The 14042-nt window shown below is 42.7% G+C and overlaps 1 protein-coding gene across 9 annotated transcripts in view; it reads left to right on the forward strand.

Moving 5' to 3' along the window:
• Positions 1-14042, forward strand: part of ATP6V0A1 (ATPase H+ transporting V0 subunit a1) — a 59632-nt gene that overhangs the window by 21661 nt on the left and 23929 nt on the right. For 5 of the 9 annotated variants that reach the window (XM_019817908.2, XM_019817909.2, XM_019817912.2 and 2 more), the window contains exons 6-14: positions 3689-3792; positions 4163-4289; positions 6348-6430; positions 7035-7128; positions 10871-11083; positions 11754-11904; positions 12788-12927; positions 13262-13419; positions 13875-13965. In XM_019817908.2, coding sequence (XP_019673467.1) covers positions 3689-3792; positions 4163-4289; positions 6348-6430; positions 7035-7128; positions 10871-11083; positions 11754-11904; positions 12788-12927; positions 13262-13419; positions 13875-13965 — 1161 coding nt within the window. The remainder of the gene's footprint in view (positions 1-3688; positions 3793-4162; positions 4290-6347; positions 6431-7034; positions 7129-10870; positions 11084-11753; positions 11905-12787; positions 12928-13261; positions 13420-13874; positions 13966-14042) is intronic. The other 4 variants (XM_019817911.2, XM_019817913.2, XM_003996884.4 and 1 more) reach the window with 1 other exon arrangement.

The following is a 14042-nucleotide window of genomic DNA, read 5'->3' on the forward strand; positions in this document are numbered from 1 at the left end:
AAAAACAAAATATTAAAAGAAAATAAGAGAAATTACTTGGAAAGATAACCAAAGTGTTAAAATCATAAGTTCTTTGTGAGTAATAAGTCTAAACACGAAACCCCCATGCTGAGAAGGCAGGCTGGAAGTCTTTACGACCTTCATGCCCAGTCAATCCATGGTGGGTTGTTTTCCCTTTATTCACGCAAAACATTTGCAAAACATTTCTTTCTTTTTTTTTTAATCTCTGAGTACTTTTGAGCCCAAGTCCTGGGCTGTAAGAGGTTCTTTGACTGCTCTTGTCCTCAACCCCTCTTGTTCCTACACCCTCACCGTAGTGTAGGGAGGCTTCTGGCAAGAGCCACTCGGCCTTTCCTCTCCGAGTGCACGGTCAGTGCCTTGCCTGCTCCTGCCACTGGCTCAGAGGTTCAGCCATGTCCCTCTCAATGGTGCCTGCCCTGCTATTGCCAAGCACCAGTCTCAGCTGTCGCTGCCATGGCAGGTGATAAGACCTCACAGAGTAAGTGCATCTGGGCATGTGAGTGCGCACGTTAAATAATTCAAAAGAAAAAGAAACATGGGACCCTCAAATCTCAGAAATGGCACTTTTTGCGTGAGATTGTCTTCCATGCCTGAAATCACAGTTTGCAAACGGCCTAAAATACAACCAGTTTTGAGTCCTTCTTTTTTATATAATTTGGTGAACATGATCAATAATTTATAATAATGAGTTAGCAGAAAGTGGCCAAATCGGGAAAGGGTTCTTTCCGTCTTTAGGCATAGCGGTCATGATTGGCAAGGCATCTGGAAGGGAAAGAGTAAGCGTAAATTCGATATTCTTATGATTTAAGATGATTACAAATTCGACTTAGCCATTTCTCCTCCAGAGCAATTAAAATGACTTGTTAATGATTATCCTTTTCTCAGTCTTCTTGCTTATGAAGAACTGTGAGAGCTGAAGAGTGCTCTCTGCATCTTTTACCATAAGCACCCTAGCCCATGAGAACGTAAAGAAGACTGGAAAAGTAATGGTTAATGGCATGCAGGTTCCTGCCTTCCTTTCCTCCTGAGTCTTCCATCCATCTGCTCTTCTTTACTTTTCTTTCCCATCTGCCTTCTCCTTTGGGGCTTGGGTGAATACCGGAAGTGATGAAATGCGATTTCTCTCTCACTGGAGATGGAAGTAAGAGTGTTTGCTCTTGGTAATTAATGCAGCTGGATCCGGATGTGCTACTTCTATTTCAGTGTAGACAGGGAGCCTCAGAAATTCTGCCACTTCCTCTTTCAGGGCATGGTTTCAGTGTTCCGACTGGGGGAAAGGGTAAACCAGAGAGCATAGCAAGTCATTTAAAGGCACGTTGGCAGTGTTGTTATTGTTATTAGGGAGCCCAGAATAGGATTTAGGTACCCCACAGTGTGGTTTTAGAGATTGTTTTAAAGGCCCTCAGTGAGCGGTCTGGTCCTCCTAGTTCCCCATGAGGCCCAATTATTAAAAAAAAAATTTTTTTTTTTACTCCCCTCTCTAAGATTTAGGATTCTTAAGTATGAAGTGGTGAGATTATTAATTAGAATATCATCACAAGTTTCCATTTAATTTTAATTCCGCTGGGTTCTTTTTGTGCCCAGAGTCCCCAGATGCAGTTTTCAGAGGAGTCTAGTTGCTTAGCACTTTTTGCTGTTAGCGCGGTTGTCCCCTTTAGAGCACATAGGCTTGCACTGAGTCTGATCTTTTGGGTTTACTTTAGCCAGGCCTTGTGAACCGCGTAGGGAAGTACGCCGGAGTCTTGTGTGTAGCAGTCAGTTTCACTGTTTTTTGCCAAGGGACATCCCAAGAACCAGTTGAAATGAGGTAGTCATCTAGATCCTTAAAATAAGTTGCCTGTGGCTTGCAAAAAGCTGATCTGATATTAGGCAGAAACAAAAAAAAGCCCCCTAAATTTCCGCTTGAGAGCAAGTGGAAACCTGTGCCCCCATTATCTCATCTTAAACTTTTTCGTATATCATGACAATATTTCTCTGCCCTCTGGCATACTCAAAGCCTGCCCTACCTTTTCTTTCTTTCTTTTTTTTTGAAGGGGGTGGGGAGTGGAATGTTGATCCTGCATCAACTTTTAGATTTCACTTCCCCAGAAAATTGCTTTCTCTTTTTTAGGTTCTCAACCTAATCATTTGGTTTATATTCAGGTTTATTTATACTCAATCCTAAAGCCCTCCCCCACCCCCCTTAACTTTACATTTCCTACGACTTACCAAGTGAGGTTCCCTTGATCAATTTTTTGATCGCAGGGTTAACAGGAATAGAATGTTTGGAATGAAGATGATAGAGAAAAATTCTCCTGATTTTTTTGTTTAGTTCTGCTTTTGAAAAGGAAGATTTTTCTGGCGTATTTCTTGTCTTTGGTCAAACAAGTAGTGCGTGGATATTAAAGTTGAGGAGATCAGGCGGTAGAGAAGTTGATTGGCCTTTATTTTTTAGAGAGCTTCTCAGACCTTCCTGATTGATAAGAATAAAAGGTGTTAGAATGTGGTGGGTAGAGAGAGTCTAGGAAGTATAGACCTCCATCTGAGAAGGTCCCTCTCCTCCTTCATTTCATTGTATAAACTGTCATGGTGGAAATCATTTTAAATCTAAACAATTAAATTAGTCCACATGTTCTATATTGGCTTATGATTGGTTACTTTTTCTCACTTGATTTAGATTCCTGGCTTCAGCTATGTTCTCAGTGACCCTTAAACTATATAGCCTAACATGAACTTTTTAATATTCCTAGATTCCTGGTTAGAAACGAAGGCATTCAGATAGGTTTTCACTTTTTCTTCCCTTTATTGATGCAGTCAAGGCCAGGCCTGCCCAGCCAATATGCTGCTGCTTCTTTTGGAGAAAGAAATACTAGGGGAGAGGGGCAAAGGGAGAGAGAGGATCTTAAGCAGGCTCCATACTCATGGAGCCCGACACGGAGCTTGATCCCACCTCTCTGGGATCATGACTTGAGCTGAAATCAAGAGTCGGACACTCATCCAACTGAGCCACCCGGGCGTCCCGAAAGAAATACTCTTTAAAGCCCATGGCTTGGAGCATTTTTTTTACAGTGGCCATGCTGAAAGCTTTCATGTTCTGAATTTTGAAGAGCATGGAAAACCCAGTCTCGTGGAGACGCCCCTTTCTCCAGTCCACACTGTGCTCAGGACAGTGGCGGTGCCTTGCTTTTCTCCTTGGAAAGAGAGTCTCCATCTTTCACATTCTCACACAGGGAAAATTTTAGTTTGTAGCTACCTGGAAATTTGATGTTGAGAGTATCTTCAGAGCTGCTTTGGTCTTGCTGAAAATGAAGAAACGTTGCAGCTTCCATCCGTATGCAAAGGTATTTCCTGGTACTTTCATGGCTTATTCAGGGAAACAGGAAAAATGGTTTCCACCTAAGTAACAGATTTATACATGTCATCATTATTTAGTGTTTTTTCTTTATTCCTTATTTCAAAAACCATCTCCCCAGATGCCTTTACTGGGGCAACAAAGCTTTCTTTACCTCTTGTTTCTTTCCTTTGTTTCCTTCCCCTATTCTTGTCTTCTTTTTGTGGCTATGTCTTCTCTTTTGGTGGTTTTTTTTTTTTTTTCCTCGTCTTTATTTTCTGAACTTATCTCCTGGTTCCTCGTTCCCTGCATGCCACTAACTATTTTCATTAGATATTAATTGATTTGTGAATTCAGGCTGAATTGCATCATCAGCAGATGGCGGATCCAGACTTGTTGGAAGAGTCCTCGTCCCTCTTGGAGCCGAGTGAGATGGGAAGGGGCACACCGTTAAGACTTGGGTAAGTACTACTGCAAGCCTCCGTATGTCAGCGGGGTCAGTTCATTTTTGGCGGGGGACGGAGAGCAGCGGTCATGTTCATTGTTGCTGTTCAAGAGTGGTGAGGCTGGCCCGTTCACTTGCTTCCAGGATGTGTTCTCTTCTGAGCCTCTTGAGAGGTGTTCCTAAGTCACTTGGATTCAGTTCCTGATTTGTCCTGTCAACCCTATCCTGGGGTCCGGGAATAAGACTTTGGGAGCCCTTTTGGCGTAACATTGCATAGCCTTGTGTTTGTCGTTCGTGCCCCTCTCCTCTCGCTTCCCTTCTTTGTCTTAAAGCCCTCTGTCCCGTGGCATGGAATCGAGTTCCCCATCTGCCTCTTCTCCCCACAGCTTCGTGGCTGGTGTGATTAACCGGGAGCGCATCCCTACTTTTGAGCGCATGCTTTGGCGGGTGTGCCGGGGGAATGTGTTCCTGCGACAGGCTGAAATCGAGAACCCCCTGGAGGATCCTGTGACTGTAAGACTAGGAAATTGTGTCCCGTGGAGTAGGTCTTGTAAAGGGAGCCCAGAGCAGTGACACTGCATGGTACCACCTGAATCTGACACTCCCACAGAGGAGCCCTTATGTTTACTCCTGCTTTGACTTGCACATTTGAAATACTGCTCTTTTCCTCTTAACTCCCATCGTGTGTGTACAGATGATGTATACTGACACGTGCCTGGACATTTTCAAGCCCCACTTGTGTAGGTATTATTTGGATTATAAATGTGTTTTTTTTTCCAGTTATCTTAAACCTCAGCTTTATTTAAAAAAAAAATTTTTTTTATGTTTTTATTTATTTTTGAGACAGAGAGAGACAGAGCATGAGCAGGGGAAGGGCAGAGAGGGAGAGTGAGACACAGAATCCGAAGCAGACTCTAGGCTCTGAGCTGTTAGCACAGAGCCCGACGCAGGGCTTGAACTCATGGACTGTGAGATCATGACCCGAGCTGAAGTCGGACGCTTAACCGACTGAGCCACCCAGGCGCCCCAAACCTCAGCTTTATATGCTTTCTGTTACTTATCTGAGACCAAAAGAAAATCAACTTTATGAAAATTAAAGCAAGATATCTGGTTCCAAGTTCGGTAATATCCATATAAGGAGAGAGTTCCTCAACTGTGAGCTCGATAAGTTGATAAAATTTTTAGTTGGTAAGGTTTTTTTGTCTACTTGTTTGTTGGGAGATTTAGAAACTTAATTTAAGGATAATATATTGTACAAGGTAGAATAATCTTCCCCACCCAGTGCTTTGCAGAGTAGGAATGGCTGAATCTCTTGGCATTTGACATAACGGGCCAGGGTTCTTAACATCAGCCTACACTAAGTATCGTGAGTCCTGATGTCAAGGATCACAAGCAAGGAAGATTAAATGTATTGCAAAAAAAAAAAAAAAATTTTACTTCCCTTTTGTATCGGTATTATTTAGAAGCCTGGGCTTGGTTTGTCTGTTGAAAATGATCTTTTGGATTTTCTTAGATTACCATTCTTTGTCCCACCTAAGAAGAGAGATTGAATTTGTGACTCCTCAGAGTGGGTGGGTCGTGCAGCTGAAAATCTGAGGCTTTCATCTTTTTATCCTCCTAAACAGGAGGGTGGTGGCACTTAGGGTACAGTGAGCCCCCCAGAGGAGCAGTTTTACAGACTCACTGAAGCCTGTGCTTGGCTTGTGGAGACATTGCAGTCTGCAGTCACACCTCCTGTGGAACTGTTCTCAGGAATCTTCAGCCAAGTTTCTGGGCAACAGAAACACTATTATCAACAAATTGAGGAAAGGGGGTCTGGCTAGCTACAGCAGAGCAGCTGCACAAAGAATGCGCTCCAGTTTATTCCTGGAGAATGAAGGAATTTAAGACACGTAGCGTCATTGTCTTCACACCGCATCTCCTTTTATCCTTCTGAAGTCTGTTTGCTTTTTATTATAAAAACTCTAGGAATATGAGAAATACAGGCAACTAGAGACAATACTAGTTAACGCCCAGTTAAGCTTATTTTTCTGATCTTTCCCTGCAGTCCTTGCATCAGACTTTGCGTGTAAACTTGGTATTTGGAATAGATTGCCTTCCTCCCTGCTCCTTAGATCAAACTTAGCATGAAGCATGAGATTCTACATCAACATTCTTCCCACCTCTGTTCCTTAGAGTTACTCAGTCCCCTTTATCTGGGAATTTCTAAGCATGGGAATAAGCAGGAATGGCTTCCTCTCCTCTCTTCCGTACTTACTGAGGTAGTATAAGGTTTGAAGTTGAATTGGTAATAAGGGCTATATTGTGCTACGAGGAGAATCATCTGAGCATCTGTGTTCAGCTCACGGTTGAGTTTAAAAACAAATACAGAAAGTTTTTTGTGCATTACGGATTATAGGACAAATGTTCTTATAGTGGAGCTTAAGAAATGGATGGAGGATAATAGTTCGAGTGCAGGGTTGCCGTATCCTTAAAGGACTCCCATTCCTATATCACCAAGAAAGTAGGTTATTCAAGAAATATTCTTCCAGAGTAGAAGTCTAAATTCTCTGTTTCTGGTTTGGGGCCCAGGGTGACTACGTGCACAAATCTGTATTCATCATTTTCTTCCAAGGCGATCAGCTGAAAAACAGAGTCAAGAAAATCTGTGAAGGGTAAGAGAAATGTGCCTCCCTGAGGATGCAATGACTGTTAAGCCTTAGGATACAGACTAATGAAACAATAGCCCTTTTAGTCTACCTTAATGCAATACATGTATCTTCTAATAATGTTAGGGCTATTTTAAATACTTAGAAATGGTCTCAGTTCATTTTTAAAAGTACTGTCAAAACCACAATTTCCTTTCTTTGGAAAGAAAGTAATTAGGACTCATGGTTTATAAATGCTGCATTGTTCTAGGACAATGGGTTTGTGTACCCAGCAGTGTGCCATAGGTATTGCGCCTGTAAACTTTTCTGAAATTCTGCCTATAAGATCTCTTTTCCATGCCATTTTTCTCTAGTAACTTATAATCTGATTTGTATTACTGAGTTTTATAATTTTAATCTAAGGAAATTTAGTAGCTGCAGAGAATGTCAAGATTGTTCAAATGTTACTGCTCTATCTATAGGACACTTCCTCGCTATTCATGATCAGGGCACCACTCTGAACTAATCCTGTTTTGGCCCTTCTAGTACATTAAGATTACTTTCTGAGGTTATTTAAATTGGATAGGTTAAGAAACTTCGATGTTTGTCAGGTTGTGTCTGTATGTTCCAGGTTCCGGGCCTCACTCTATCCCTGTCCTGAGACACCACAGGAGAGAAAGGAAATGGCTTCTGGAGTTAATACCAGGATTGACGATCTCCAAATGGTAACAGAGGGCTGGAGGGCATTTTGGTGTGTGTAAAATGATGAGGGCTTTTTTGGGGTGATAGTGGGGTTCATGGGGTCTGGAGCCGACAACCAAGAAAGAATTCTTGAAGGTGTCTTTGGTGCAAAAAGGTGATTTTATTGAAGCACGGGGACAGGACCCATGGGCAGGAAGAGCTGCCCAGGGACCATGAGGAGAGACTGGTTATATACTATGGGGTTGGAGGAGGTAAAGTCCAGGGGAAGTTTCCAGTGAGATTTTCATATGCTACAGAAGACTCCCAGGATAGTGGAGGCCTAGCTATTGTCAAGCTAAGGTGGTTCTTCCCTCTAGCAAAGCATTAATATTAAGACAGTAAGGAATTCCTGGAGAAACATTTTACTCTGCCAGCCTCAAGTATTTGTCAATGGGCTGCAGGTTATAAGGAGATTGAGTTCTATCTGCCATTTCCTTCTGCCTTTGTTTCCCACATCACTGTGGAGGGGTGATGGAGACTTAGGTCCTGCAGGACTATGATCTCTATCAGTTAACCTTAGTTTTCCGCTTTCCTTTGTTCTTGGGCAGCCAGGAGTGCTGGAGGAATATTACACATATCCCATCTAGGAGTTGGGGGGAGGGTGTTGGCAGTCTGTCAGCTCGCTTTATGCTCCCTCATCAGAAATACTATAATAGAGGGGCGCCTGGGTGGCGCAGTCGGTTAAGCGTCCGACTTCAGCCAGGTCACGATCTCGTGGTCCGGGAGTTCGAGCCCCGCGTCGGGCTCTGGGCTGATGATGGCTCAGAGCCTGGAGCCTGTTTCCGATTCTGTGTCTCGCTCTCTCTCTGCCCCTCCCCCGTTCATGCTCTGTCTCTCTCTGTCCCAAAAATAAATAAACGTTGAAAAAAAAAAAAATACTATAATAGAAAACCATACTCCTTCCTTGAAACACTAACAGTTTGTTAGGCACCTACAGCAGCCAAGACACCAAAAAAAAGAAATGTCCATGGGTAACTTGTGCCCTTGGGAGTTGGGAAAAAGTTTCAGGGAATGACTGTTAAAAATAGCATTAATCATCCTTAAACGCGGCAGGAATGCTATCCATCCGAAATTGTCGTTGCTTAGTGTATTCAATTTCCCTCCTCATGAGTTTGAGGTATTTTTACAATTAAAAAAAGTATGCTTAGTTAAGAAAAAAATCAAGTAATAAAGAAGTATGCATAAAGTCCATTCCGCTGTCACACACACTCCCCCTCCAGAGGCAGCTGCTCTTGACAGCTTGGTGTGTATCCTTCTGGTCACCTTAGATCTTAATCACACAGTCTAGTCAAAGGGTCCTAGTATAACTCTAGTACCCAAGAAGAGACTGCGCTAGATTTTTACCACATCACCAGTTGGCTTATGCACTCCATTGTCACAAAGTCCTAAGGAAGGAGTCATGATTGATGCATACGTGGAAGGAAAGGGTGGCCAGTTGGAGCTTTGTTTTCTGTTGAAAGACTGTGATGATTGCCTTCTTGAAACATTAAAACGTACAGTTGTCCCCCTGCCACCCACACGTTTGCTTTCTGAGATTTCAGTTACCCAAATCAACTGTGATTCAGAAACAGATGATCCTCCTTCTGATAACATCAGAAGGTCAGTAGTAGCCTAATGCTGGTCACATACCTAACACCACTCCCCGTACTTCATCTCCTCATGCTCATGTAGGCATCTTTTCCTCTCATATCCTCATAAGAAAAAGGGTGAGTACAGTACAGGAAGATATGTAGAGATATCACGTTTACAGGACTTTTATTATAGCATGTTGTTACACTTTTATTATTAGTTATTGTCAATTGCCTAATATAATTGCCTAATTTATAAATTAAATTTCATCATGGGTATGTGTGTATAAGAAAAAGCATACTATTTATAGAGTTAGGTACTATTCACCGTTCCAGGCACCCACTGGGGGTCTTGGATGGCGTCCCCTACAGATAAGGGGCGCCTCTGTACTTAATCCCAAAGACCGTTCTTTCCAGTGGAGGCAGAATCACCAGAGATGCTGTAACTGCCATCTCAACTCCCTTTGTCCTTTTTCCCTCCAACTCCCATAGTGTATGACCCACCATCTTGACCTATTGCTGGCTCCTTTGAGAAGCACTTGCCTCTTTAACCAAGGGACGAAAGTTTTTATTGCTGCTGGTGGGTGGTGGGCCAATTAGTATGTTCTGGGTTCTAGGCCTGTCTTATCCCCTCCTAGACTCATGGATAGATTTTTAAAAGGCATTGGCAATATGGCCAGAATTTGATCTTTAAAGTACCCAGCTATATGAACTGAAACTTTAAAAAGGGATTGACTGTCAAGGAGTGAGATGTGGGTGTGGGGGATGGGGAAAGAGAAAAGCAAATAGGGCATTGCTTACACGTTTATCTAGCATTCTTCCAGAAGTTTGAATGGTAATTGTAAAATTGTCAGCAGCCAGAAGGAGAGAAAATAACTTTGCTCCTTTATTCTTAAGTGATACAAGAGTTTCTCTAGCCTGCAGGTTTTTTAGAAACCTGTATGGAAGTCCCCACCTACTGCCCTTCAGAAAGTAGTTACTACTTTTTTCTGAATTGACTTGATGAGCCGAGTATGATGGAGCCTTGTGCTAACATGGCTAGTGCATAACTTCTTCCTCTGTAAAGAAATGTGGAGATTTAAGGTCAGTTTCCATACAGAAGTGTGAGTGGTGGGTTACTCGCCCTTTGGCTTAGCCCCTCTTCTGCTATTGAAATCTTAAATGGTGATTACCAAGGCAGTGGAATGTAAAGTGTCCCTTCCCTTTCTTCTACCGTGGTTTCGGTTTCAGCAGCGTGATGACTCTGAGGAAAACCTGTGCTGATTTCCAAAGGATCAGCACTGAAAATGTTTCCCTCCCCTTCCCCCAGGAAGCCTGACAGAAAGGCAAAGCCTCCTCTGCCCCATGATAACAATGGTATGTGGCTGTCTAAATCCCCTCTAAGGCCATGAGTCCTCCTGACCCCACAGTGTCTCCTGTCTCTTGTTCCCTGGCATGGAGTCTCTTCTGGCATAGGTAGACAACGGTGCTCAGCCCTACCTCTTTCCCATCATTCCCTGATGCTGGCTTATGTTCAGGGGATTCTGCAGCTTACTGTTCTTAAGTGTGGATTTTATCAACTCCCAGGCCTATGATGATGCTGACTTCTTTGAGTTTGAGACTCCATATGGAAAGCCATTGCTCTTTAATGATCCAGGTAAAAGCCAATGACCTATATTGTGCTGTGGACTTGGTGGGAAGATAAAATATAGAAGAGCTAAAAACAATTTCCTCAGGTTTCTCTTCAGATTGAAGCTAACAGAAAATGAATATTAGTAACTAAAACTGTAATTTCTTACAATTTACCCCCCCAAAAAAGCCATTCTATTTTTTTTTAACGTTTCTTTATTTTTTGAGAGCGAGAGAGACAGAGCACAAGCAGGGGAGGAGCAGAGAGAGAGGGAGACAGAATCTGAAGCACTCTAGGCTCTGAGCTGTGAGCACAGAGCCTGACGTGGGGCTCGAACCCACAAACCGCAAGATCATGACCTGAGCTGAAGTCTGACGCTCAACTGACTGAGTCACTCAGGTGCCCCAAAAAAGCCATTCTAGTCTGAAGAAGAATAGGTCCCTAGCAACCCTTCTCAGAAAGCTGTGCCTCTTTCCCATTTATATGCTGAGATCTAAGACTGGTTCTGTATGTAGAAGGATCTCTCCTTGTTCCCTTCTCTCCCAAAAGGTTCTGAATCAAACAGAGGATCACCGCCAGAGGGTTCTGCAGGCGGCTGCTAAGAACATCCGTGTCTGGTTCATCAAGGTGCGGAAGATGAAGGCCATCTACCACACCCTGAATCTGTGCAACATAGACGTGACCCAGAAGTGCCTGATCGCCGAGGTCTGGTGCCCTGTCACCGACCTCGACTCCATCCAGTTTGCACTCAGAAGGGGCACGGTGAGTCCCGCACCACTAACCATGCAGCCAGGAAAAGAGGTTCCCATCAACAATAACATGAATTAATTACATTTTTGTGGCATTTTTACTTTCAGAGTTCTTGACTATACTCACCTTGTACTCCTCTTATATCCTAACCATACATTTTGTACATCTTGGTTTTCCGAATGTGGAAACTGCAGTTCAAAAAAGATGAAATGACTTGGTCGTATACCCGTGATTCTTCAGGGTAGCTCATGACCACAATGTCTGTTTCCTGATCCATTCTTTCTGTCCAGCAGACCACTTCTGAGGGATACCTCTGGCAGTCCCGCTTAGTAGTTAGAGCTTGAAAAGTTTGGCTGCTTTCTCCATAAAAGGAGGAGGGAACAGCGATAATCTCAGAAAGGCAGATGATTGTCTTCAGACAAGGAAGTGCCGTATTTTCTTTGGTTACACATTTTAGAACTGAATTTTTTTCACAGTAAGGATATTCTTCCCGAGACTTAATGTAAATTTTTCATCGTAAATTTTATACCTAGTTCCGGTTTCTCCCAAAGATGGGAAGATTGAGAAACAACTCACATAGAATAAAATGCACGTATTTTATATGTACAGCTTGAGGAGTTTTGATGAATATGTTCATGGTCAGGATGATCTAATTTTGCTATGTGTGCTCAATGTTTCCCAGGAACACAGTGGCTCCACTGTGCCCTCTATCTTGAACAGGATGCAAACAAATCAGACTCCCCCAACCTATAACAAAACGAACAAGTTCACATACGGCTTTCAGAACATAGTAGATGCTTACGGAATCGGGACTTACAGAGAGATAAACCCAGGTAAAAAGACCTTGAATCTTCTAGAGGTCTGATTTTTTGTTTGTTATTTCTTCTAATGCTTCCCTTCAAATGTTCTTGAATAACTGGCTTAAAACTAACAGTGTTGTCAAGATCTCAGCTCTGGTGTCATTCCTGTAAAGACGTGCCCGCTTTGACACAGAGAGGGAGGTTTGTTGCTGGGTGGCACTCTTTTAAGAGGTGGTTTTATAGGAATGAGCTCAGCGGATTGGATTCTTTTGTGTGCCCTCACAACTATGAAACACCTGACTTTCTCTAGCACACCATTTGCAGGAAGTACTTTAAGTTTTTTCTAAGATATCTGATATTTTTAAAAGGCTTCCCTATACCAGGTTAGACAGAGAAAATATAGCAATTACTGACCATTTTAGACACAAAGCAGATTTCACAAAGCAAAGCCAGGAGAGTTAATTATTAAATCAAGAGTCTGGGTTTTCGTTTTTAGCTGGAGTCTTCTACAGGACTGACTTTGCTCGGGGTTCCAGGCTTTCTCCCACGTCCCTGAGAGCTTTATTCAGCTGGGAAATGGTTGCTGCACAAGAGAAGAAAGCTGGCCTGTCAAAGGAGCAGTGTCCCAGGAGTTAGAGAAAAGGAATCAAAGAACAAATTACACTGTTGCCAGGGCTAGGGACAAAACTTGCATTTCCTGTGTCCTTTGTTTAAAATGCTAGCAGTAGGCCTAGATGCCATCAGAGCTGCTTTGTGAGGTCCTGTCATGGAAGGTTTTCCCTGAGAGTCCATCTGACCAACAGCTTGGGAGTAAGTCCCCTTGTACAGATCTTAGAGTACGGTGAGGAATGTGATCTTTTGGTGGTGGGCACAGTTGTCTGTACTCTGTCTTTTTCTTCCTTTGGTTTCTTTATAGCTCCATATACCATCATCACTTTCCCTTTCCTGTTTGCTGTGATGTTTGGGGACTTTGGCCATGGCATTTTGATGACCCTCTTTGCTGTATGGATGGTGTTAAGGGAGAGCCGGCTTCTCTCCCAGAAGAACGAGAATGAGGTAATGTTTGTCACATCTGCGTCGGACTGACACTTTGTAATTCCTCAAGCAGTCACTATAAAATTATGATCTGGAAGTCTTTTATTCGTGAAGTTATAGAGAAGTTACAGAGGCAATGTCAAGAATAGAGAAGTTATATTCATTTTAACACTGAAGCGGCCATGTGCTGTGAAAGTAATTTCTTGTTAGCATTGTATTTTGACCTTTATGTTAAGTTCTCTGACCCAGGGTGGGGTAAAGTAGTGTGAGAAGAAAAGTCTAGTATATTCTCAATATTGTCACAACATGAGCCACCGAGAGTACATTTCATTGACCTCTTTCTTCTGCTTTCCAGATGTTTAGCACAGTGTTCAGTGGCCGGTACATTATTCTACTGATGGGTGTGTTTTCCATCTACACTGGCCTCATCTACAATGATTGCTTTTCCAAGTCTCTTAATATCTTCGGGTCATCCTGGAGCGTACGGCCAATGTTCTCTTTGTATAATTGGACGTAAGTTGCAAAGAAGACGAAAGTCAAAGCTTATTCCTTTCCTGTTCAGCTCTGATCTTCCAGACAAGTGGTAAACTTCTACTTCTTTCAGAAGAGGCTGACAGTGTCTCTGTTTCAGAAGAATGCAGTGTCCCCTCTTATTTATGCCCCAGCCTGGGAAGTGTTTTGTGATTCTTTCAGTACTCTCAAGAAACTGAGACTATAAATGTAGGCACATTGATTCTTTTTGTAAATTAAAAGCAGATTCCCCAAATTCCCTGCTTGGTTATGTAGGTGTATTTGTTTGTTGTGTTCTTTTGTTATTGCTGATCCCTTCTCATTCTCAGATGCTAGTCCCTCCTCTTTTATTGAAGAGACAAGACAGTTGTAGTAGTTTCTTTTAGGACCAGTTTTTGGACCCTAGCAGTTTCCCGCTCTTGATAAAAACAAATGGAACTTTTCTTCTAACATGGTAGGGATGAGACACTTCGGGGGAACCCTGTTCTACAGTTGAATCCAGCTGTCCCTGGAGTTTTTGGTGGACCATACCCTTTTGGCATTGATCCAGTAAGAGCACTTCTTTCCTATATGTCTAACACCAGAGTTTGAAACTGTAACCTTGAAGTGAGAGAATTAAGTTGAAG

This window comes from Felis catus, chromosome E1, assembly GCF_018350175.1.
Source record: "Felis catus isolate Fca126 chromosome E1, F.catus_Fca126_mat1.0, whole genome shotgun sequence".
Classification (NCBI taxonomy): domain Eukaryota; kingdom Metazoa; phylum Chordata; class Mammalia; order Carnivora; family Felidae; genus Felis; species Felis catus.